Here is a 24,611-nt window from a genome sequence, read left to right on the forward strand (position 1 = left end):
AACCTTTCACTTAACCGTTTGTGCCTCCCAGAACTCCTTTCTCAGAGCAGAGATTTTAAAATCAAATTTCCAAATAACTTTGGAAAAAAGTAGCGATGGGCAAATCACCAAGTGCCAGACAATCAGAGTAAAATCTATTTTCTTTGCAGTTCAGAACATTGTAATACTAGCTAGTGTATCCTTGTAAACAAAACCATTTTGACAGAGGAGTAAGTGTGCACACATTTATAAAAATGCCATTAAGTGACCCAGTTCTATGTCAACAGGGTCAATGTGTCAAAGAGTCGTCCATCAATGACAAGAATGACTGGAAAACAGTTTCCAACGCCTTTTCTGTCATTGATTTTACCGAAGAGGACCTTGAGGTATGGGCCCTTCAGGCAGGACTACCAGTTCAACCTGGGGTTCAGAAAACAATCATGGTTTCCTGGTGTTTGCATAGTAGGGCTGCCAGATTCAGCAAATAAAAACACAGAACACCAAGTTACATTTGAATTTCAGTTAAGCAAAGACAAATCAATGGCTAATTTCTAGTATATCTCAAATATTGGATGGGACAGACTCATACTAAAAAATTAGCCATTGTTAATCTCAAATTCAAACATAACTGGGTGTTCTATATTTTATCAGGCAGCCCTAAGTTTTCCCAGTGTTGTGAGCAAGCAGGAAATGACGTAATGACATTTTTTCTTTCCCTCAATTAAGTCCAATCTCAAATATTTAGATCCCAGAGAATCAAAGGATTATCTTTTTTTTTTTCTTCACCTCCCCCCCGCCCCCCGTCCCTCCAAGTTTCTGTTTTGGAACAAATTGGAACAAATTACAGGATTTATAAACATTCAAAAAAAATTCTTTTATTATAGTTAAATATATATAACATGGAAAAGGATGTCACTGAACTATATGTGGAAAAATTGTTGAACTGGCAAATACTGTTGTATACATATATATTTTACCACAATTTTTTAAAAAAACTATATATGTGTGTATATACATGTGTACATATATATATACATATATGGAAACCCTGGTGGCATAGTGGCTAAGAGCTACAGCTGCTAACCAAAAGGTTGGCAGTTCAAATCCACCAGGTGCTCCTTGGAAACCCTATGGGGCAGTTCTACTTTGGAAACGATTCAAACTATTTCCCAGTATTAATTTCAGAATCAACTCGATGGCAATGGGTTCTTTTATGGATATATATATGTGTGTGTGTGTGTGTGTGTGTGTGTGTGTGTGTGTGTGTGTGTGTATGTTTATATATATATATATCACACAAAGTTTGCCATTTTAATGTTTTTTAAGCGTACAATTTAGAGACGTTAATTACATTCACCGTGTTGTGCAGCCAGTACCACCATCCTTTGCCAACCGTTTTCATCACCCTAAAGAGAAAGTCAGAGCCCCTTAAGCAATAGTGACATTTCTATCTTTAGTATCTTTTGGTCTTATAGTTTTCAGTTTGATTGTTCAACTACTAATCTTTCAAGGGCCAGAATAGAATTTTTCTTTCTACTTTGCAAGTGGAGTCATTTAAATAAAGGGAAGGGAGTTGACTCAAAGCTTCACCTACCCATCTGTCAGTTTGTCGTACGTGGTGGCTGGCGTGTTGCTATGCCACTGGTATTTCACATACCAGCAGGGTCAGCCATGGTATTTGAAAATTAAATGGCTTATTGGTGGTGAAAGGGGAGGGAGGATATAAAATACAAGTGATGTATGCTGGAGGTTGACGAAGCATCTCCTATGCCCTTTGCTGAGGATCTTTCTCCCACTTGAGTTAATATTTGAAGTGAACAAGAGGGCTGATTTCTGGGGAAGAAGGAGGACTGGGTTCTGTGCACTCAAAAAAAACCCAAACCCATTGCCGTCGAGTCGATTCCGACACACAGTGACCCTATGGGACAGAGTAGAACTGCCCCGTATGGTTTCCAAGGAGCACCTGGTGGATTTGAACTGCTGACCTTTTGGTTAGCAGCCATAGCTCTTAACCACTATGCCACCAGAGTTTCTCTGTGCACTCACAGGGCTGGAATTCTGGAGAGGGGGGCAGCTTTCCCTTGGGGATCTCCTCTGAAGACATTCGTCAATTAGACAGCCACCATCTTCTCTCCCTGTCCTCCTGGCCCTCTACCCCTGACTGCTTTCTACATTCCTAGAATCTCTTTGGAATTATTGCCAGTGTCCTCCACCTGGGGAATATCCATTTTAAAGAAGATGACCAAGGCTGTGCCACCATACCAGACACCCATGAGATCAAATGGATTGCAAAGGTGATGGTCCACTTTTGAAGAGGAAAGAGGGGGGCCTGGACCCTCTCAGGTGCGGAGGAGGTGGGACATAGCAGGATGCCCATGTCCCAAATGGCCAACACCATATTCTCTCAGTGGATACTGGATAAGAGGTTCAAAGAGCATGGGGGCAGAAGAGGGAGGGGGTAAAAGCAGTTGGTGGAATGATCAAAGGTGGTCTGTTTTGTACTAAAGCACAATGATAACCCTGAGCCTGGAAACCCCATAAACTGTAAGTTAGCAAGTGAAATTGAGTCACTGACCTGCACTGTGGTTTCCTTCTATTCAGCTCCTGGGGGCCCACCCGTCGGTCCTTCTGGATGCTCTCACCCACAGAAAGATTGAAGCTAAAACTGAGGAGGTAGGAATGGGTCTAGTAGAAACGAGCCTGCCCTCCTTGTCACTGCTGCCTCCCGTGGATAGCAGGAGGATGGTGGCCTAGGGGATACTGAACCCTTGAACCCACCAAACCTACCAGGCCTGCTTGGTCCAGCTTCTGCCAGGGTCTCTCGTCTCAACCTCACGCCCAATACTAGCTCCCCTTGACTCATGCTCGCCGTGACTTCCCTGCCCTGGGTCTTTTCACATGCTGGTCCCTCTGCCTAGACCATGTCTACCTATGCTCCGGCCTGCTAACTCCTCCTCATCCTTCAGTTCCCAGGTGTGACTTGCTTGAGGACCCTTCCCTGCCTACCCCCACCCCAAGCACCATATGTATCTCTTAAAGCTCTTGTCATTCTCAACTTGAAAGTTTTCTTTGTGCAGTTCTTCAAATATCTGCCCAAACCCACTTAACTGTGAGCCCGCGAAGGCAGGGACTGTTTGTCTTGATCACGGCTGTGTTTCAGCAGCCTAGCACAGAGCCTGGCACATAGTAGGCACTCAAGAAATAGCTACTGTGTGCACGACCACAGACAGGAGAGCCATCTTCCCTATTTTATAGTAGGTATCCTTTGCTGCCAGTACCAGTTGATTCCAACTCATGGCGACCCCGTGTGTGTCAGAGTAGAACTGTGCTCCATAGGGTTGTCAGTGGCTGATTTTTTTGGATATAGATCACCAGACTTTTCTTCTACGGTGCCTTTGGATGGATTCAAATCATCAACCTTTCAGTTAGCAGCCAAGTGTGGTAACTGTTTACACCACCCAGGGACTCCATGTTCTGTGCTAGTCATCATTAAAGGCTAGTTTGAAAACTCAGCGGGGCTTTTTTTATTTGTGTCTGTGATGATTCACCTGGTCGTTCTTCTCAGGTGATCTGCCCACTGATGCTAGACCTCTCCGTCTACGCCCGAGATGCCATGGCGAAGGCCGTGTATGAACGAACATTTACTTGGCTGGTCAACAAGATCAATTCCTCTTTGGTTAGCAAGGTTAGTCAACACGTTTGGGATGACTTGCTCTTACTAACACTGTAATGTTTCATAATGAACATAGCGATATGTGAGAATTCACTATGAGCTTCTCACGGGCAGAGACGGTCCCTCTTCATGTCTACATTTCCAGTGTCCAACATACAGTAGGCTCACAAAAAATGCTCGCTGAATGATTCAACAGTGCGTCCCTATTATATAAGTGACTCAAACATGGCCTCTGTGTCTTGGCCTCATGTTTTTGACTTCATAGCAAGCCAAGGCCCATTAGTCCAAAAAAAAAAAAAAAGACCACCTGGTGCCAAACTCAAATTTGTATCTCTCTCTTTTTTTTTTTTTTTTTTTTTTTACCAAATAAGCAGATTTTAGCCATTTAGAGTCTGTCTGCTTTACATACCTTGTGAAATTGTACCCGGTATCTGCTAGGCATGTTGTTGTTGTTAGGTGCTGTCAAGTCAGTTCCAACTCATAGTGACCCTAAGTAAAACAGAACGAAACACGGCCTGGTCCTGTGCCATCCTCACAATCGTTGCTATGTTTGAGCCCATTGTTGCAGCCGCTGTGTCAATCCATCTCATTGAGGGTCTTCCTCTTTTTCACTGACCCTCTACTTTACTAAGCATAATGTCCTTCTCCAGGGACTGGTCCCTCCTGATAACATGTCCAAAGTAAGCGAGATAAAGTCTTGCTATCCTCTTTTCCAAGGAGCATTCTGGCTGTACTTCTTCCAAGACGTACTTGTTGATTCTTCTGGCAGTCCATGGTATGTTCAATATTCTTCACCAACACCATGATTCAAAGGCATCAATTCTTCTTCAGTCTTCCTTATTCATTGTCCAGCTTTCGCATGTATATGAGGCAATTGAAAATACCATGGCTTGGGTCAGACGTACCTTAGTCCTCAACGTGACACCTTTGCTTTCTAATACTTTAAAGAGGTCTTTTGCAGGTCTGCTAGCCACAAATAAGAGAAAACCTTGTAGTCACAGTAAAACCTACAAAATCCAGAACCTGTGTAAGGTGGAAACCTGTCAGAGAAGGAAAAGGCAAATATTTTCCACTAAAGGAGCGATAGAAGAGTCGTAAGAATGCACCCTGTCAAAGGTAGAAAACTTGGGAGACCCAGAAAAACAAACTAGTCCCATGGTGTTCCGGCTCTCACAGGTTCCACTGTGTCAGGGACTCCTTTTGTCCCTGGAGCTCTCAGAGACTCCCACCTTGCTGCAGGAGGACATGGCGAGGGCACCTAAGCCCCCTCTCTTCTCCTCCTTCCCAGGTTTTTCATGGCCTAATTCTACTCTGTCCTGTAGGGCTGCTATGAATTGGAATCGACTCGACAGCAACAGATATGTTTTTTTCAGGTTTCCTTCTGGTGGAACACCTCCTGCTGTGGGAAACCCCTGGACTGAATGTGGGCTTGGGAGGCTGAGGAGGGTTGAAGAGAGAAAGTGAATCAGGAAGGTGGTGCTATTCAGGTGATGAGAGTGAAAGCAGGGGTGGGATATAGGCCTAGGCTGCAGACAGGAAGTTAGGCAGGAAAATAATTTCCACTCAGGAGTTCTCCTGTGAGCCATTGTTGGAGAGAGAGAGGGCATGAGCTTTATAGCCAAGTCCCAGCTGTTGGGGTAGCTACAAAGTTTGTTTTTTTCAATTGTTTGATTGTGGTGAAAATATAACAAAACATTTACCAATTCAACATTTTTTAACTTGGACAATCCAGTGACTGATTCCATTCAACATGTGCAACCATCCCCACTATCGGTTTCCAGATTATTCCATCACTCTTGACAGAAACTCAGTGCCACCTAAGCAATGACCCCCTTTTATTCCCTCCCTCTCTCCTGTCCCTGGTAACCGATAGTAAGGTTTGGTCTCTACACATTTGCCTATTCTAGATACTCATGTAAGTGGATCATACAACATTGTGTTCTTTCGTGATTGATTTCACTCAGCATGTTTTCAAGGTTCTTCTGTTGCAGCACGTGTCAGAGCTTCATGTCTCTTTATGGCTGAGTAGTTAGCATTCCGTTGTATGGCTGTGCCACATTTTCTTTAGCCGTTCACCTGTTAATGGACATTTAGGTTGTTTCCACCTTTCGGCTGTTGTGAACAGTGCTGCAGTGAACACTGGTGCACAAATATCTTTTGGCGTACAAGTCCTTTGAATTCTTTTGGGTATATACCTAGGATTGGGATGCCTGGGTCATATGGTAATTCTATGTTCATCTTATTTAGGAAAGCCACAGGGTTTTGAGCATCACGATGTCAAAGATCTAATGAGTTATGGTATATGTTATTTGACTAGGATTTCACCAGAAAAACAGTGATTGGGTTGCTGGATATCTATGGATTTGAAGTCTTCGATAAGAATGGGTGAGTTTTGTCATTATCTACCCGTTCTTCATTTGTCCCTCTTTAGAGTTTCAGTCGAGGTCAATAACATCCTAATGTTATCAGAACTGATTTTCCCACCCCCAGAAATTCCCTAATTTGCATATCCCCTATTTCACAGACTATTCTAGAACTGGAATAACCAAAAACATGCAAACGTCTCTCAGCTTGACTCTTATGATCTATTTAGGAAATTATTTGATTAATAAGGACTTTGTTTTTCTTTATTACAAAGACTCCTTAAAAATAAGTAAATACAATTTTTTTTTTTAAAAAATGGGTCTGTTTGCCTAGCTTTAGTTATTTAAATCTTCTGCATCTCTAGATTTGAACAGTTCTGTATAAATTACTGCAATGAAAAACTTCAGCAACTGTTAATAGAGAGGACCCTAAAGGCGGAACAGGCAGAATATGAAGTGGAAGGTATAGAGGTAAACATTTTGATGCTTTCCCTCATTCGATTTCTTAATCTAGCAAAAGCATTTAAGTGAGAGGTGTTATTTCAGGGGGTGATTTCCTTGATTAGTACTAAGGATTATTTTTCACTCCTTCTCTGCTTGTTTCCTGGGAAATCATTTTGATATTCAGAAAGTATTGTTTTTTTAAATGCTGGATATAAAAATGAAACTCTGAAAGAAATTTTTGGTAAATCAATGTAAAACAAGTTTATGTTACACTCATCGAAATACTTCTCGAAGAATGCTTTCCTCTTTGTCATTTTAGTGGGAGCCAATTCAATATTTCAACAACAAGATCATTTGTGACTTGGTAGAAGAACGACACAAAGGCATCATTTCCATTCTGGTGAGAAAATGAATGTTGACTTGGAGCTAATCCATGCGGTGTTCACAACACACAGAAGAACTCCCAGGCTTAAAGAGTTCAGAGTGGAACCCACTAGATTACTCAAGGGTACAAGTTGAGCTTTTTTGCTCTACCCTTGCTTGGAGCTTTAAGCTGAGCTTTTGGCTGTCCCTGAGTGGTACAAATAGTTATGCTGTTAACTGAAAGGTGGGTGGTTTGAGTTCAACCAGAGGTGCCTCAGAAGAAAAGCCTGGGAGTCTGCATTTGAAAAATTAGCCATTGAAAACCCTACGGAGCACGGTTCTACTCTGCCACATGTGGGGTCACCATGAGTTAGAATTAACAGCAACTGGTTTGACTTGCTACTTATTTAGACTCTCAGGGCTAAATTAGAGCCCAGCAGGAGATGGCAAGGAAAGACCTTTGATGTGAAGGAGTGCACTCATATCTTCCATTCAAGGAAGAATGAGCCAGAGAACTGGGACCACAGGGTAGAGGGGTTAGGTTGCTGAGAGAAGCAGTTTTCCTGCTTAGCACAGAGCAGGGAGCCAGATGGTGGAAAGGAAGGCTTTATAAAGAACATTGACTGAATCTGAGTTGAGGGTCCTTTGAGTGATTTGCAACCTTGTTTTGAGCTGCTGTGGCTTCTGAGAGCATTGGTGTTCTCAAATCCACAGTTGTTCAAATTCAGACTTCATTTTTTTAAATATAAATTCACAGGCCCATGAGAAATTGTTTATTATTATTATTATTATTATTATTTTGCCTTGCTTTTCATTTGGAATCATCCACACCACTGTCTGTCTCCCTTTTAAAGAGAATAACTGGGAATGCCCCTTGCCCAGACTGCATGTAAACCCAACATTCTAAAGCACTGTGGGGACAGTAATGGATGGTATCTTAGTTACTTATGGCCGTCTTAACAGAAGTACCATAAGTGGCTGGCTTTAAAGAACAGAATTTTATTTTCTCTCAGTTCAAGAGGCTAGAAATGTGAATTCAGAGCACCAGCTCTAGAGGGAAGTCCTTCTTTTTCTATTTCAGATTCTAGTAGCTGCCAGAAGTCCTTGGTGTTCCTGGACTTGTAGGTGAATCTGTCTGTATTGTCTGTCTTCCTCTTTCCCCCTGTGTGTGTCTGTGTCTGTTCTGGTCCTTTTATAACTTAGAACTAATTAGGCATGGGATCCACCCTACACTGGTATGGCCTCTTTAACAGAACAAAAGAGAAGCCCCTTCAAGCAGGTACAGGGGTTAGAACTTCAACACATATTTTGGGAGGCACACAATTCTATCTTTGTGAAATAGTCAAAGACCTGGAGTTAAAAAACCAAAAAGGAAGAACATACTCAGCATTTCTCAAGCTGAAAGAACTGAAGAAAAAATTCCAACCTATGGGCAAAATATTGAATGACGCAGGAAGCATCAAAAGCAGATGGAAGGAATACACAGAGTCACTGTACCAAAAAGAATTGGCCGATGTTCAACCATTTCAGGAGGTAGCATATGAACAAAAACTGATGGTACTGAAGAAGTCCAAGCTGCACTGAAGGCATTGGTGAAAAACAAGGCTCTAGGAATTGACAGAATACCACTTAAGATGTTTCAACAAAAAGATGAAGCCCTGGAGGTGCTCACTCATCTATACCAAGAAATTTGGAAGAGAGGTACCTGGCCAACCAACTGAAAGAGATCCACATTTGTGTCCACTCCAAAGAGGTGATCCAACAGAATGTGGAAATTATCAAACAATATCATTAATATCACACACAAGAAAAATTTTTCTGAAGAGCATTCAAAAGTGGTTGCAGCAGTACATTGACAGGAAACTGTCAGAAATTCAAGCTAGATTCAAGAGAGGACAAGGAACCAAGGATATCATTGCTGATGTCAGATGGATCCTGACTGAAAGCAGAGAATACCAGGAAAATGTTTACCTGTGTTTTATTGACTATGCAAAGGCATTTGACTGTGTGGATCATAACAAATTATGGATAATATTTCAAAGAATGGGAATTCCAGAACAATTGTACTCACGCAAAACCTGTACATAAACCAAGAGGCAGTCTTTCACACAGAGCAAAGGGATACTGTGTGGCTTAAAATCAGAAAACGTGTGCATCAGGGTTGTATCTTTTCACCATACCTATTCAATCTGTATGCTGAGCAAATAATCCGAGAAGCTAGACTATATGAAGAAGAATGTGGTATCAGGACTGGTGGAAGATTCATTAACAACCTGCAGTATGCTGATGACACAGCCTTGCTTGCTGAAAGTGAAGAGGACTTGAAGCACTTACCAATGAAGATCAAAGACTACAGCCTTCTGTATGGATTACGCCTCAACATAAAGAAAATAAAAATCCTCACAACTGGACCAGTAAGCAACATCATGATAAATGGAGAAAAGATTGACATTGTCAAGGTTTTCATTTTTACTTGGATCCGCAATCAACACCCATCCAAGCAGCAGTCAGGAAATCAAATGACATATTGCACTGAGCAAATCTGCTGCGAAAGACCTCTTTAAAGTGGTAAAAAGCAAAGATTTCACTTTGAGGACTAAGGTGCACCTCACCTAAGCCACGATAGTTTCAATTGCCTCATATGCATGGGAAAGCTGGACAATGAATAAGAGAGACCAAAGAAGAATTGATGCCCTTGAATTATGGTGTTGGCAAAGAATATCGAACATACCATGGACTGCTAGAAGAACAAACAAGTCTGTCTTGGAAGAAATACAGCCAGAGTATTCCTTGGAAGTAAGGATGGTGAGACTTTGTCTCACTTTCTTTGGACATGTTATCAGGAGGGACCAGTCCCTAGAAAAGGACATCATGCTTGGTAAAGTAGAGGGTCAGTGAAAAAGAGGAAGACCTTCAATAAGATGGATTGATACAATGGCTTCAAAAATGGGCTCAGTCTGGGGTCTTAAAAGCCTGTCAGCGGCCATCTAGGATACTCCACTGGTCTCACCCCTTCGGGAGCAAGGAAGAATGAAGAGAACTAAAGATACAAGGGAAAGATTAATCTAAAGGACTAATGGACCACATCTACCACGGCCTCCACCAGACTGAGTCCAGCACAACTAGATGGTGCCCGGCTACCACCACTGACTGCTCTGACAGGGATCACAAGAGAGGGTCTTGGACAGAGCTGGAGAAAAATGTAGAACAAAATTCTAACTCAAAAAGAAAGACCAGACTTGCTGGCCTGACAGAGACTGGAGAATCTCCTAGAGTATGGCCCCCGGACACCCTTTCAGCTCAGTAACGAAGTCACTCCTGAGGTTCATCCTTCAGCCAAAGATGGAACAGGCCCATGGAACCAAACAAGACCAGGCCTGGGGCAGGGACTGGAAGGCAGGAGGGAACAAGAAAGCTGGTAATAGGGAACCCAGGATTGAGAAGGGAGAGTGTTGACATGCTGTGGGGTTGTTAACCAATGTCATAGAACAATGTGTGCACTGTTTGATTTAAGGAAAAAAAGGGGCTCGAACATAGCAATGATTGTGGGGATGGTGCAGGACCGGGCAGTGTTTTGTTCTGTTGCACATAGGGCCACTGTGAATAGGAACTGACTCAATGGCCCCTAACAACAACAATTCAATCCATAACAGGATGGTAACTGTCTTAGTTATCTAGTGTTGCTATAACAGAAATACCACAAGTGGGTGGCTTTAACAAACAAATTCATATTCTCACAGTTCAGGAAGCTAAAAATTGAAATTCGGGGTCCTGGCTCTAGAGGAAGGCTTTCTCTGTGGAAGGTCTGGAGGAAGGTCTTTGTCTCTTTGAGCTTCTGCTCCTAGGTGATCTTCATGTGGTTTGGCATCTCTCTTCCCTATCTCTGTTTCTTTCAATTCCTTGTTTAATCTCTTTTATATCTCAAAAGAGATTGATTTGAGACACACCCTACACTAATCTTGTCTCATTAACGTAACAAGACAACTCATTCCCAAATGGGATTATAACCCTGGGCATCGGGGCATAGAGGTTAGGATTTACAGCACATATATTGCAGGGACACAATTCAATCCATAACAGTGACTGGAGTCATCAGGAGCACAGGCACTGAGGCCAAACCACCTGGATTCAGATTCCAGCTTCACCCATTACTAGCTGTGTAACCTTAGGCAAGTGTCTTAACCTCTCTGAGCTCCAATTTTCTCACCTTGAAAATGGTATAATGAGAACAGTACCTACCTCAGAGTTGTCATAAGGCCAAATTAAAAAGATCATACATGAAGGGCAGTTAGAACCATGCCTGGCACATGGTAAACATTCTGGCTCTTTATTCCTTCAACAAATACTTATTGAGCACTTATTTTTTGCCAGGATTGTGCCTTGTGTTTTGAGACATAGCCGTGAATAAAACAGACCAAAATTCTTGCCCTCAAGAAACTTTAAATGCTAGCCTAGACAGACAGATAATAAGCAAGTTAATGAGTGAAATATACAGATTACGCTATGAAGGTAATAGCTGAAAAGGAGATGGGGAGTGCTGGGGGGGATGTTTTAGGTAAGATTTGAGAAGGTGACGTTTGAGCAAAGACCTGAAGGAGGTGAGAGGCCCACCGATGTGGACATCCAGGGAGGAGGGTTTGGGAAGCACAACTGATGTTGTTGCTCATATATATACATTCAACGTTCATATACCTCACTGGACTTGTGTTTTAAAATATTTTAGCAATAAATGCTTCTTGCTATTTGCCTTTCCGTAGATGGAATTTGAAAGCATGGAAATGCTGCTTCATAAAAACTGTCTCGCCACACTTAACCATAGTTGTCCTTGTTTTTAATAAACCTACAGAGATAATTCATCCTTAATTTTTAAGATGGTCAATTCAGTACAATCACTGAGGAAGACCAAAAATAGGAAATAGAAAGACACAGTGTATTAGTGTCCTAGTGTTGTTGTAACAGAATACCACAAAGTGGGTGGCTTTCAAGAATAGAGATTTATTGTCTCACAGTCCTGGAGGCTAGGAGTCCAAATTCAGGACATTGGCAGAGCCACGCTTTCTCTGCCACCCTGGGGGAAGATCCTCCCTTGTCTCCTCTGCTTCTTGTAGCCCTGGGCATTTCCTGGCATTCCTTGGCTTGTAGATTCATCTTCCCATGGTCATCTTTCCTCAGGTGTGTCTCTGTGTCTCTTCTCTTTTTAAAAGGACAGCTCTCAGATTGGATTAGGACCCACCCTACTCCAGTATGACCTCATGTTAACTGATAACACCCTAAAAGATCCTATTTCCAAACAAAGTCACCTTCACAGGTACTGAGGTTAGGATGTCAACATTATCTTTTGGGGGACATCATTCAATCCATAACACACACCTTCAAAATTAGAAAGACACAGCTTGAGACCCAACTGGTTTTATAGCCTTTTTTCTGTGAGGGCTTTGCTCCTAATAATAAAGTCTGGACATGTTGCACTTTGGGGCTGTGATGACTAGTTAAGAGAAAATGAGATTGAGCACTTAGGTAAGCTGGTCATGGAAGCTGGGGAGTGTCCTTGGGAAGACTCAGGAAATACGGTCAGCCGGATGGGAAACTTGACTTTTCATGAAGTTCCTCTGGTTCTGTGGTTTCTTTTTTAAATCTGAGAAGCTGAGCACATGTGATAGATAATCTGCTCCCTTCCAGAGTATTCACTTGCCCTTGTCTGAGGTGACAAGCATTTTAGTCCACTACATTCTGCCAGAGCTGGTAAGAGCATTTAAACTTGGAATGGATAGAGTATGGACAGGGTATGGCTTCCCTCTTTCTTTTGAAGGATGAAGAATGTATTCGGCCTGGTCCTGCTACAGACTTGAGTTTCCTGGAGAAATTAGAAGAGAAAGTGGGAAAGCACGCACACTTTCAAACGTATGTATTTCATTTGACTGTTGTGTGATCACTGTATATTTATCTTCTTTGGTATATAGGCAGTGCTGCCTGGGGGTACTGCATAGAGAAACCAAACCAAACCCACTGCTGTCGAGTTGATTCAATTCCGACTCATGGCGACCATACAGCACAGAGTAGAACTGCCCCCAAGGCCATAAATTTTTAGGGAAGCAGACCGCCAGGTCTTTCTCCGGTGGAGCAGCTGGTAGGTTTGAACCGCTGACCTTCTGGTTAGCAGACAAGCGCTTTAACCACTGTACCATCAGGGCTCCTGTCACCGCATGCATGGAAATATCACTGTGATAACTAACTTATATCTATGCATACCTTTTGTCAGTAGAAATCAAACTCAAATGAATTTCAACTAGAATTTTTTTAAGGGTTTACATCCTGCTTTATTCAATGATTATTACATTTTTGGACATTTCTACATGCCATGAAAGAGTCGCTTTTTAAAATTCATGTGTAAAGTATATACAGTGATGTGTGTAGATCTGAAGCGTACGATCCAATGAGTTTTTGAATTTGTGTGAACTTAAGTAACCACCATGCAGATCAAGATACGCAGCATTTACAGCATCCCAGATCAACTGGAAATTTCACTTCGTCTTTGAGACAAGTAGGAGAGTTTTTGAAAACGTATGCTATGGAGTCATAAAGACCTGGTTTCGAATCCCAGCTTAGCCACTTCCTAGACATGTGATCTTGGGCAAGCAACTTGGGAGGCAAGCTCCTGCGTTTGGGTTTCCTCTTTTCCAAGATACAGATATTAATATACCTACCATGTTGCTAGTTGCCATTGGGTTGGCTCATGGCAACCCATGCACAACGAAACAAAAAGCTGCCTAATCCATTGGGTTTTCATTGGCTGATTTTCAGAAGTAGATCGCCAGGCCTTTTTTCCTAGTCTGTCTTATTCTGGAAGCTCCACTGAAACTTATTCAGCATCATAGCAGCACGCAAGCCCCCAGTGACAGATGGGTGGTGGCTGCACGTGAGGTGTATTGCCCAGGAACCGAACCTAGGTCTCCTTCATGGAAGGTGAGAATTCTACCACTGAATGACCACTGCCCCAGTACCTACCATAAAGTATTGTAAATGACTATGAAAAGTGCCTACCATATTTTTTGGCCATGGTAAAAAGGACTCAATAAATGGTAGCGGCTATTATCAAAACTGCTATAGAATACTGATGTCCTTATCTACCTACCTACCCACCCACCTACATACAAATATGTAGGTAAATCACGTAAACATGTGAGCAAAAAGGCCAGACGCAAAAGATTACATATTTTATGACTCCATTTCTATTAAGTATATTACGGTTAAGTTGCTGTCGAGTTGATTGCAACCCATGGCAATCCCATGTGTGCAGAGCAGCACTGCTTCATAGGGTTTTAAGGCTGTGTCCTTCTGGAAGCAGATTGCTAGGCCTGTCTTTGGAGGTGACCCACCTTTTGGCTAGTAGTTAAGCACTTAACCATTTCCACTACCCAGGGACTCCCTATAAAGTGTGTTGTTGTTGTGTGCTAACGAGTCGATTCTGACTCATACTGACCCTATAGGACAGAGTAGAACTGTCCCATGGGGTTTCCTAGGCTATAATCTTTATGGGAGCCAATCTCCAGGTCTTTTCTCCCACAGAGCAGCTGGTGGGTTTGAACCAGCGACCTTTCAGTTGGCAGCTGAGTGTTTTAACCATTGCTCCACCAGGGCTCCTTCTAGAAAGTATAAAACCAGGCAAAACTAGCCTATGCTATTTATTAGAAATCAGGGTAGTGACAAGAGAGCTCAGGGGCAGGGGGTGTCCTCAGGGACTGGTAATTCTCTGTTTCTTGATCTGGGTGCTGGTTACATGGCTGTGCTCAGTTTGCAAAAATTCACTGAGCCGTACGTTTAGGGTATGTATTCTGTCAACATATATGTCACTTCAATGTTATATGTTATTTAAAAATCATAAATCGCCAAAACCTGAAAAATATATTTAATGACTCTTTTAGTTTCTCAACATCCTAAAAATGTGTAAGAGTGAAATTATTTCTTAGTTGCCATCTAGGAAAAAAAGGCTGCATAAATTGTTCATATATTTTGTATTTTCTTTTTCTTTAATTTGTATATAGTACCTTTCATTGAGCAAAAAAAATTAATATAGCCCATTTTATGTTTCTTTACTTTAGATGAAGGCTTACAGAACAAACTAGTTTCTCATTAAACAATTAATACACATACCGTTTTGTGACATTGGTTACCAACCCCACAGTATGTCAACACTCTCTCCTTATCTTGGGTTCCCTATTACCAGTTTTCCTGTCTCCTCCTGTCTTCTCGTTCTTGCCCCTGGGCCAGTGTGCCCCTTTAGTCTCGGGTTTTGTTTTATGGCCCTGTCTAATCTTTGGCTGAAGGGTGAGCCTCAGGAGTGACTTCATTACTGAGCTAAAAGGTTGTCCAGGCGCCATACTCTTGGGGTTTCTCCAGTCTCTGGCAGGCCAGTAAATCTAGTCTTTTTTTGTGAGTTAGAATTTTGTTCTACATTTTTCTCCAGCTCTGTCTGGGACCCTCTCTTGTGATCCCTGTCAGAGCAGTCAGTGGTGATAGCCAGGCACCATCTAGTTGTGCGGGACTCAATCTGATGGAGGTCAGCTGTGTATTTTCATTCCTCAGTGCCATGAGAAAAAGGCTCTAATTTTAGGAGACCCTTACTCTATAATTGGAGCCCTCATGGCCCAATGGTTAAGAGCTATGGCTCCAAACCAAAAGGTCAGCAGTTCAAATCCACCAGCTGCTCCTTGGGAACAGTATGGGGCAGTTCTACTCTGTCCTGTAGGGTCACTATGAGTTGGAATCAACTCAACAGGAAAGGTTTTTTTTGTTTTGTTCTAAAATCAGATGAAATAGGTAGAAAGGCTTCCTGGGAGCCTTCCTAGGTGGTTAGCTTTCAGTGCTGGCCTTCAGTTGACTGTCGTGTTTAAGAGCAACAACTCTCTTACTCTTTGCTTTATATGTTGGTGCATTTCATTGCAGCTAAGTACAAAGGTTCGGTTCACGCCTGTTTCTGTCTTGCTGCAGCCGTAAGCTGGCGGGTCCAAAGGGCCGCCAGAGGATTGGCTGGATGGAGTTCCGCCTCCTCCACTATGCGGGAGAGGTCACATACTGCACCAAGGGTGAGTGCCACGCAGGTGCCCTGTGTGTGTGTCATGCAGGTGACTAGCGTCCCCAAGAAAGCAGCCAGTCTACTGAGGAAATGCGGCAAGTCCGGCTCAAATGTTCCACGGCCTCGAGTTCAAGCATGTCATTTGGAAAGTCTTTCTAACTTTAAAATTTTATTTATTATCTGGCCTGGGATATCAGTAGTCAGTAGTACCGAGGTGGAGAAACTCTGGTCTAATCCTAAGAAATTATTGTTAGGGTTTCCCATTGCATTCCATTGCAACACATTTGCACTTTTAGGGAAAAATCGGTTCAAAATTTTTTTATTTCATGTTTTACAGGATTCTTGGAGAAAAACAATGACCTACTTTATAGGCACTTGAAGGAAGTAAGTCAGAAACCTAACTGTATGTGGTTTCTGTCATGAATACCACCCATGACACTGACCTTGGGGTAGGCGTTGCCTTCTGGATTCTTCTCTTCTGTGCAGTATATTAGAAACCCCGGTATATCATGGCCAGAAAGACCTTTCAGATCACTTGCAAGAGCCCTTCCCTCCACAGACTGTTCAAGGGTGGGAGCTGCGCCTCCTCTGTGCAGGCACCATGCCAGCTCTGGAGTTCCAGCTGTGAACAGGACTGAGTCCTTGTGCGTCCCACGGGAAAAATCTCCAAACCCCTAACGTCACCAACAGAGCTGGCACCCCCTGTGTTCTTTTACTTTGAGAAGGGTCATTTCTAACTTATTCTGTCCTCTACTCTTTCTTGGAAACCCTGGTGGCATAGTGTTTAAGTGCTATGGCTGCTAACCAAAAGGTTGGCAGTTCTAATCCACCAGGTGCTCCCTGGAAATTCTGTGTGGCGGTTCTGCTCTGTCCTATAAGGTCGCTATGAGTTGGAATTGACTTGGCAGCAATGGGTTTTTTTTTTTTTTTTTTTTTTACTCTTGTTCGTTCTCTATCTATTCTCTTCTAATTCATACCACTATTAAATTTAGAGTTAGGATGGGTTAAATAATAAAATACTTTTTAAATGTAGAATTAAATTTTTTAAATACTAAGGAATTTTTGTAATATTGATGAGTTTTGAAAATGTACGCACACACACACAGAAAAAATTCGAACGGTACAAAAGGTAGTCTCCTTTCCACCCGTGATCCAAGGTCAACAAGCTTCCTTTCCAAGGTAGCCATTTTCACCAGTATATTGTGTGTCCTTCCAGTGATTATATAGATGTGTGTGTTTGTGTCTGTCTGTCTGTCAGTTTGCTTGTCTTAGGTACTGCTGCTTAGATAGTGCTACTATAACAGAAAATACTACAAGTAGGTGGCTTTAAAGAACAGAAATTTATTGTCTCACAGTTCTGGGGCTAAAAGTCCAAAACAGAGTGTCAGCCCTGTCAATTCCTTCTGTGAGCCTCCCAGTATCTGGTGTCCGCCAGCGATCCTTGGCATTGCCTGGCTTTCCCTGGCCTCTCTGCCTTACCCTGTGTGTGTCTGTGTCTAATCTGCTCTTTTTATAACTCAGAGGTGATTAGGTTTAGGACCCACCCTACTCTGGTATGACCTCATTAATATAACTAAAGAAAACCCCTATTTTCAAACCAAACCTGTTGCCATAGAGCGGATTCTAACTCATAGTGACCCTACAGGACAGAGTAGGGCTGCCCCATAGGGTTTCTTAGGCTGTAATGTTTATGAGAGCAGATCACCAGGCCTTTTCTCCTGCAGAGCTGCTGGTGGGTTCAAATTGCCGACCTTTCAGTTAGCAGCCGAGCACTTAACCACTGTACCACCAGGGCTCCTATTTCCAAACAGGGGCATATTTACAGGCACATATTTTTTTCGGAGGGGGCAGGATTAAATGCTTAATGATGTGTGTACTCCCCCCTTCCCTTCACTTTTCTCTTTGCACAATCATAGCACACCGTGCATGTGGCTCCCCATCTCGCTGTTTTCATTGAACATAGTATCTCAGAGCTCGTTCTTAAAGAGCTGGCTCATTCTTTAACAGCTGCCCTCAAGTGGGAACAATTTTTGTTTCATCCTATTGGGAAAATAATCAGAGGCTCTCATCTAGTAGACAGAGCATTGAATGTAATATCTGAACATTTTCTTCCACGTGTGGTTGGTTTTCCCTCATTCTTACACTGGGAATGTCTTCAGAAAACAAATGGCTCTGGGGCCTCACACACACTTCGGCGAGCTTTCCTAATAGCCCCTTTGCGATTTCAGAAGCAGCTGATGTGGTGCTCATTTCTCTCCATGGACAGGTGCTGTGTCAGTCCAAAAACAGCATTCTAAGGGAATGTTTCCTCGCAGCCGAGTTAAAAAACCGGAGGAGACCGCCAACGGTAAGCAGGAAAATGCTAATACAAACTGAAAAGGTAACAAAAATCACCCAGTGTGATCACCTCCAGTTACCTACATTTTCTAAGCCGCCCTCCCTCTTTTCTGGAAGTATCACTCTCTTACCCAAACCAGTAGAAACAGTTGCCATCAACTCCAGTCCGACTTTCAGTGACTCCACGTGTGTCAGAGTAGAACTGTGCTCTGTCGGGTTTTCAATGGCTGATTTTTTGGAAGTAGATCACCAGGCTTTTCTCTTGAGGTGCCTCTGGGTGGACTTGAACCTCCAACCTTTCGGTTAGCAGCTGAGTGCATTAACTGACTCCACCACCCAGGGATTCCACTACTAGATACTCCCTTTCCAAGTTTAGTAACCTGTTTGATTATTTGAAGATGTTCATTGAGCACTTATTCAATGTGCTGGGTACAGGGGATTTAGCAATAACAAGACAGCAGAAGTCCCTGCCCTCATGGGGCTTACAGTCTAGTGGGAAGGGTGTGTAGGAAAACACCATCATGTAAATAAGGACGTTATGATAGTGCATGCAAACATCATAAAGGAAACATGGTGACAAAGAGTCAAGGAATGTGGTGGTGGGTGACCGGGGGCTCAGTGGCTGTGGCGTTGAATGGATGAATGAATGGATGAATAAAGCATCTTGGACAGAGACTTGCTCAGCTTCCACTTGAATAAACCAAGCTTGAGCTTTTCAGATCAGGACACCCAAAGCAGCCCTTTAATGGGCAAACCAACAACAGGTAGGGCAATCTGAAGAGAGTTTGGGTCCACCGGGCTGAAGCATGGTCCCCTCTGCCTGCACTGCGAGCAGCCACGTCTACTCAGCTCGTTCTCTGTCTCCACAGGTGGGGACTCAGTTTAAGAACAGTCTAAGCAGCCTTCTAGAAATCCTCATCTCTAAGGAGCCCTGGTACATCCGCTGCATCAAGCCCAATGACGGGAAAGAACCCAGTGAGTTGTGAATTGTTCTGAACCCTGAGCTCAGGGAAATAAGGCTGGGAGAGACACCGAGTGGCAGTGGGCTTGAATCTTAAAAACCACCATAGGCTCACTCACTGTTCTCTGTGCATGAATCGTTTCCATTTTCTAAATGATATAAGGTAAATGGATTGGGTGTGGGGGTCCTTTAGTGGTCCTGAGTGAGCACTGCTCAGAGATCAGCCAGTTTCAGGAGCAACGCAACTGGAACAGGCAGGTGTCACAGGCGGGGGAAATGTTGCTTCTCTTTAGCCAGTCAACAGGCTTCCCAAATGGTCTGTGGCTTGGGTATTTTCTAAGTGCTTGCCATGATCTATAACCAAGTTGCACGTTCATGGGCTTGCAGAGGTAAGGCAGGCGGAGCGAATGAGTGAAGCCGACTGGGTGTAAGGCAATAGAGAGTAGACAGGACGGGGGCAAACTGAAGACGGCACATTCTGCCTAAAGGGACAGCAGCACTACTCACTTCCAGCCAGTCATTACCATGTGGGACTGTGAGTCCAGCGTGGCCAGACTTCGTAATTTTTTTTTTTTTTTAGGGAAACCAGAAATTCAGATTTTCCTGTAAAATTCCCCCGTTTTAGAATCAAAATTTGAAACAGCCAATCTGTTCCCATTGAGTTGTTCTGACTCTTAGTGACCCTACAAGACAGAGTATTAAAAAAAAAAAAAAAAAACCTTCTTGCTGTTGAGTCAGTTCCGACTCATAGCAACCCTACAGGACAGAGTAAAACTGCCCCATAGGGTTTCCAAGGGACAAGCTGGTAGATTTGAACTGCTGACATTTTCGCTAGTAGCCCAGTTCTTAACCACTACGCCACCAGGACTCCAACAGGACAGAGTAGAACTAACTGCCCTATAGGGTTTCTGAGGCTGTAATCTTTATGGAAGCAGACTGCCACATCTGTCTTCCACAGAGTGGCTGGTGGGTTCAAACCACTAGCCTTTCAGTTAGCAGCCAAGAGCTTACCCACTGCACTACCAGGGCTCCAGAAACACAATTAGGGCCTTAAAAAAAAAAAAAAAAAAAAAAAGCACGTCTGTGGCTAGACCCAGCTCTTAGACTGTCAGCTTGCAGCCTCTGGTCTGTCTTGGTTGAAACAGAGCCACGGGGTCCTTTATTGTTGTTCTCCTTCTGTATTTCCCAAGGCAAGTTTGATGACCTCGTCATCAGGCATCAGATCAAGTACCTGGGGCTGATGGAGCACCTGCGGGTGAGGCGGGCCGGCTTTGCTTACCGGCGGCAGTACGAGGGTTTCTTGCAAAGGTAACAAACGTTGATTTTGAAATTAACAGAGTTGAACGCCTACTATGGGGGAGACTCTTGGATATGGCGGTGCATAAATTACCATCCCCCAAGGAATTCGGTTCAGTTCTTAACTGCTGTAGCTGTGATAGTGGAAAACAATAACGAAGCCCAACTCAGTGTACCATCTTTTCTTCATTTCATTAAACCTCTTGTAATCAAAAAGTGCAAGACCAGTTGCACAGACCTGCCACCAGAAGGCAGACATTGGCAGTGATCTGCCGTGGCCAGTAATGAGCTAAGGGAAGACGCTTTCCATTTGTGTTGGGGCTGCTGGCTTGGGAGTGATCCCCTTCGCCTTATGGGCTGCCAAGAGCAGGAGGTGTAGTGGTGGAGGCAAGGACTTTGGGACCTAACAAACTTTGGTTGGAATCCTCATTCTTTCTCTTAGAGCTGTGACCTATTTCATTACCTGTAAATTGGAGATGAAACTGCCTGCTTCCAGGGAGTTTATAAAGACTTACTGATGTACCCCACCATCACCTCTTGCTGTTAGTTGCTAACCTGTCAGCTCCGACTCATGGTGACCCCATGTACAACAAAATGAAATGTTGCCCAGTTCTGTGCCATTTTCATGATTGCTGGTATGCTCGAGCCCACTGTTGTGGCCACTGTGTATTCTGAGTGGCTTCTAACCTAGGGGACATATCTTCCAGCACTATATGGGACAGTGTTTTGTTGTGATCCATAGGACTTTCACTGGCTAATTTTCAGAATTAGATCACCAGGTCTTTCTTCCTAGTCTTAGTCTAGAAGCTCCCTGAAACCTGTCACCCATGAGGGACCCTGCTGGTATTTGTAATACTGGTGGCATAGCTTCCAGCTTCATAGCAACGTGCAAGCCACCATGGTACAACCTGACCTCTACCAGATCCCAAACTGTTTGTCCACCAGCGCTTCACTGACAGTGAGCTACCTGTGAATCTGTGCTACCCAAATAGCAACACACTCTCACACTCTAAAGATCAGCATAATAAAATTGCCATTTCTGCAGGTCAGAATGTCTGAATATCAGTGATGTCATACTGTTCAACCTAATACTAGGCTAGTTTCGAGTACATTATAAAATCGTGTACATGAACTTACCTTCTTGGTCCAACTCCTTGTATTCTGAAGCTTATGCAGGACCCTGCTGCCTAAAACAGTATTTTCTTGCACTCTTATTTTTCGCCCCTAAGTTTAGTGATCTTAAATTTTTCTCTACCAAGGATTACACTTCTTGTTTTTCCCCCATGAGCCTCAAGCCTCGATAATGAGTATCTACTTATGTGTATTAACTAATAATCCATTTTCCTACTTTTATTTTAATGACACTAATCACCTTTGCTTAACATAACCACTATTAACCTTCTGAGTTGATACCATTTCAGGCAAACACACTTGTGATTTTATTGACCCGTGTAGTCTTATCTTGAGAAAAGGTACCACTGTCTTTGGGTTTCAGAAACAGTAAAGAGTTACAAGCACCAGCACCCTAAATATTACCTTTGAAGGTCTGCTAGGGGACCCAGGACCCCAGCGTGGGACCTGTACTGCTCAGCTCTACACTGTAGGTATATCTGGGTAGGCATTTTCATACCCAACTCCTATATCCATGGAACCATGAAACACAATCACAGGTATCACCATGGAGGCCTGGGTGGATGGCAGGTATGAATGAAATGTTGGACTCTCAGGCGCCCTAGGGTGTCAGAGGCTGGTTTTCACACCACTCCCCTCTTTGTTCCATTCCTTTTTGTCAACAAAATGTCACCATTTTGGACCATACTTTTTATTTTTTATTTCTTGCAGGGGAGGGCTACCTCTTTTGCACACCATTTTTTTTTAAATAATTTTTATTGTGCTTTAAGTGAAAGTTTACAAATCAAGTCAGTCTCTCACATATAAACTTATATACACCTTACTACATACTCCAATTTACTCTCCCCCTAATGAGTCAGCCCGCACCCTCCTTCCAGTCTCTCCTTTCGTGACCGTTTTGCCAGTTTCCAACCCCCCCACCCTCCCATCTCCCCTCTAGACAGGAGATGCCAACACGGTCTCAAGTGTCCACCTGATACAAGTAGCTCACTCCTCATCAGCATCTCTCTCCAACCCATTGTCCAGTCCAATCCATGTCTGATGAGTTGTCTTCTGGAATGGTTCCTGTCCTGGGCCAACAGAATGTTTAGGGACCATAACCGCCAGGATTCTTCTAGTCTCAGACCATTAAGTCTGGTCTTTTTATGAGAATTTGGGGTCTGCATCCCACTATTCTCCTGTTCCCTCAGGGGCTCTCTGTTGTGCTCCCTGTCAGGGCAGTCATCGGTTGTGGCCAGGCACCATCTAGTTCTTCTGGTCTCAGAATGATGTAAGTCTCTAGTTCATGTGGCCCTTTCTGTCTCTTGGGCTCGTAATTATCTTGTGACCTTGGTGTTCTTCATTCTCCTTTGATCGAGGTGGGTTGAGACCAATTGATGCATCTTAGATGTCCTCTTGTTAGCATTTAAGACCCCAGACGCCACACCTCAAAGTGGGATGCAGAATGTTTTCTTAATATAATTTATTCTGCCAATTGACTTAGATGTCCCCTGAAGCCATAGTCCCCAAACCCCCGCCCTTGTTCTGCTGACCTTCGAAGCATTCAGTTTATTCAGGAAGCTCTTTGCTTTTGCGCACCCCATTTTTACTTATCAACTACCTGTCACTCATTCACCTTTATCCTGTCCACTTTTCTGAATCCGACTTCTGGTGAAGATGGCAGGAAGTAACAGCCACTGCCCCAGAGGTGTAGTGAGGGTAACAAGCACCCGGGGCAGTCTCTTAAGTTTGCGCTCTCCTGCACCTCCCCCTGCCCCTCCTCGCCCCCACCGGCCTCATCGGCCAGGGGTTGGGGGAGTGATTCACCGGCTGGCCTCATTGAGAGGGGTGTTAATTCGCTGGCTGTCCTCATCTGGCACCCCCTTGGACTTGCGCCTGGGGGAAAATGCCCCCTCTAATCCCCTTTCACTACACCTCTGCACTGACCACCTAAAGCACTTAACTGTTGCACACTCAGAGACTCCAGTTACCTTAAAAAAAAAAAAAAAGTTGGCCTTGAGTTGATTCCAACTCATAGTGACCCTAGTAGGATTTCCAAAGTGCAGCTGGTAGATTTGAACTGCCGCCCTTTTGGTTAGCAGCTGAGCTCTTAACCACTGTGCCACTAGGGCTCCAGTTACCTTTATAGCAAGTGCATACTCAAAGGGAGCAAGCATTTAGTGCTCAAACTAGGTTCGTAAGTCCGCGTTGGGGTCAAAATTACTCTTGAGAAGTCCCATCACTATAAAGCATCACACATTTTCATTTTTCTATGCTGGACTAGATGGCTCTCTCTTAGGTTGAGCATCTGATGACGTGGTCATTTTAGGCAGACACACCAAATCTCTATTGAAACTGTTTCCCTCTTTTCTTGCCACGTGTATATAGTTGAATTCCAGGAGTCTAGGAGTACGTGCAATGAGACTGCTACACTAGTCTGGTGGGTGGGTACTACAGCTGTTTCCATGTCCCTCTCCTCTCCCTCCAGATACAAGTCCCTGTGCCCGGACACCTGGCCGCACTGGCACGGGCCTCCAGCAGAGGGCGTAGAACGGCTGATCAAGTACATTGGCTACACACCCGAAGAGTACAAATTAGGAAAGTAAGTAGCCAGAAAGTCGCCAGACAGTCTCTTTGGCCATCAGAATGTTTCATGCATTGATCCATATCCACTTGGAGCCTAAGGAGCTCGTTTTTTAGGGCTTTTTGTAAGTTTGCAAGCTGATACTTCTATCTACTCAATTTAAGTGCTGCCATAAATGGTTAGAAGGGCTTTAGTGCTGCCTGGGAGAGGGAGCCCTGGTGGTTTAGTGGTTAAGAGCTACATCTGCTAATCAAAAGGTTGGGAATTCAAATCCACCAGGCGCTCCTTGGGAACTCTACGGGGCAGTTCTACTCTGTCCTATAGGGTCACTATGAGTTGGAATCCAGTCAGTGGTAGTCATGTTTTTACTGTGGGAGATGAAGTGATAAAAGAGCCCTGTGTTCTAAGCCTGACTCGGCAGCTGGGAG

The 24,611-nt window shown here is 43.6% G+C and overlaps 1 protein-coding gene across 1 annotated transcript in view; it reads left to right on the forward strand.

Annotated features, from left to right (window-relative positions):
- Window positions 1-24,611, forward strand: part of MYO1H (myosin IH) — a 50,389-nt gene that overhangs the window by 13,948 nt on the left and 11,830 nt on the right. Inside the window, exons 6-19 of the mRNA XM_049865219.1 lie at window positions 267-365; window positions 2,160-2,273; window positions 2,581-2,652; window positions 3,545-3,664; window positions 5,970-6,037; window positions 6,381-6,486; window positions 6,779-6,859; window positions 12,632-12,723; window positions 15,811-15,905; window positions 16,233-16,279; window positions 18,162-18,242; window positions 19,102-19,207; window positions 20,384-20,501; window positions 24,088-24,201. Of these exons, the coding sequence (XP_049721176.1) occupies window positions 267-365; window positions 2,160-2,273; window positions 2,581-2,652; window positions 3,545-3,664; window positions 5,970-6,037; window positions 6,381-6,486; window positions 6,779-6,859; window positions 12,632-12,723; window positions 15,811-15,905; window positions 16,233-16,279; window positions 18,162-18,242; window positions 19,102-19,207; window positions 20,384-20,501; window positions 24,088-24,201 (1,313 nt within the window). The remainder of the gene's footprint in view (window positions 1-266; window positions 366-2,159; window positions 2,274-2,580; window positions 2,653-3,544; window positions 3,665-5,969; window positions 6,038-6,380; window positions 6,487-6,778; window positions 6,860-12,631; window positions 12,724-15,810; window positions 15,906-16,232; window positions 16,280-18,161; window positions 18,243-19,101; window positions 19,208-20,383; window positions 20,502-24,087; window positions 24,202-24,611) is intronic.

The sequence above is a fragment of the Elephas maximus genome, chromosome 22 (genome assembly GCF_024166365.1).
Source record: "Elephas maximus indicus isolate mEleMax1 chromosome 22, mEleMax1 primary haplotype, whole genome shotgun sequence".
NCBI classification, from domain to species: domain Eukaryota; kingdom Metazoa; phylum Chordata; class Mammalia; order Proboscidea; family Elephantidae; genus Elephas; species Elephas maximus.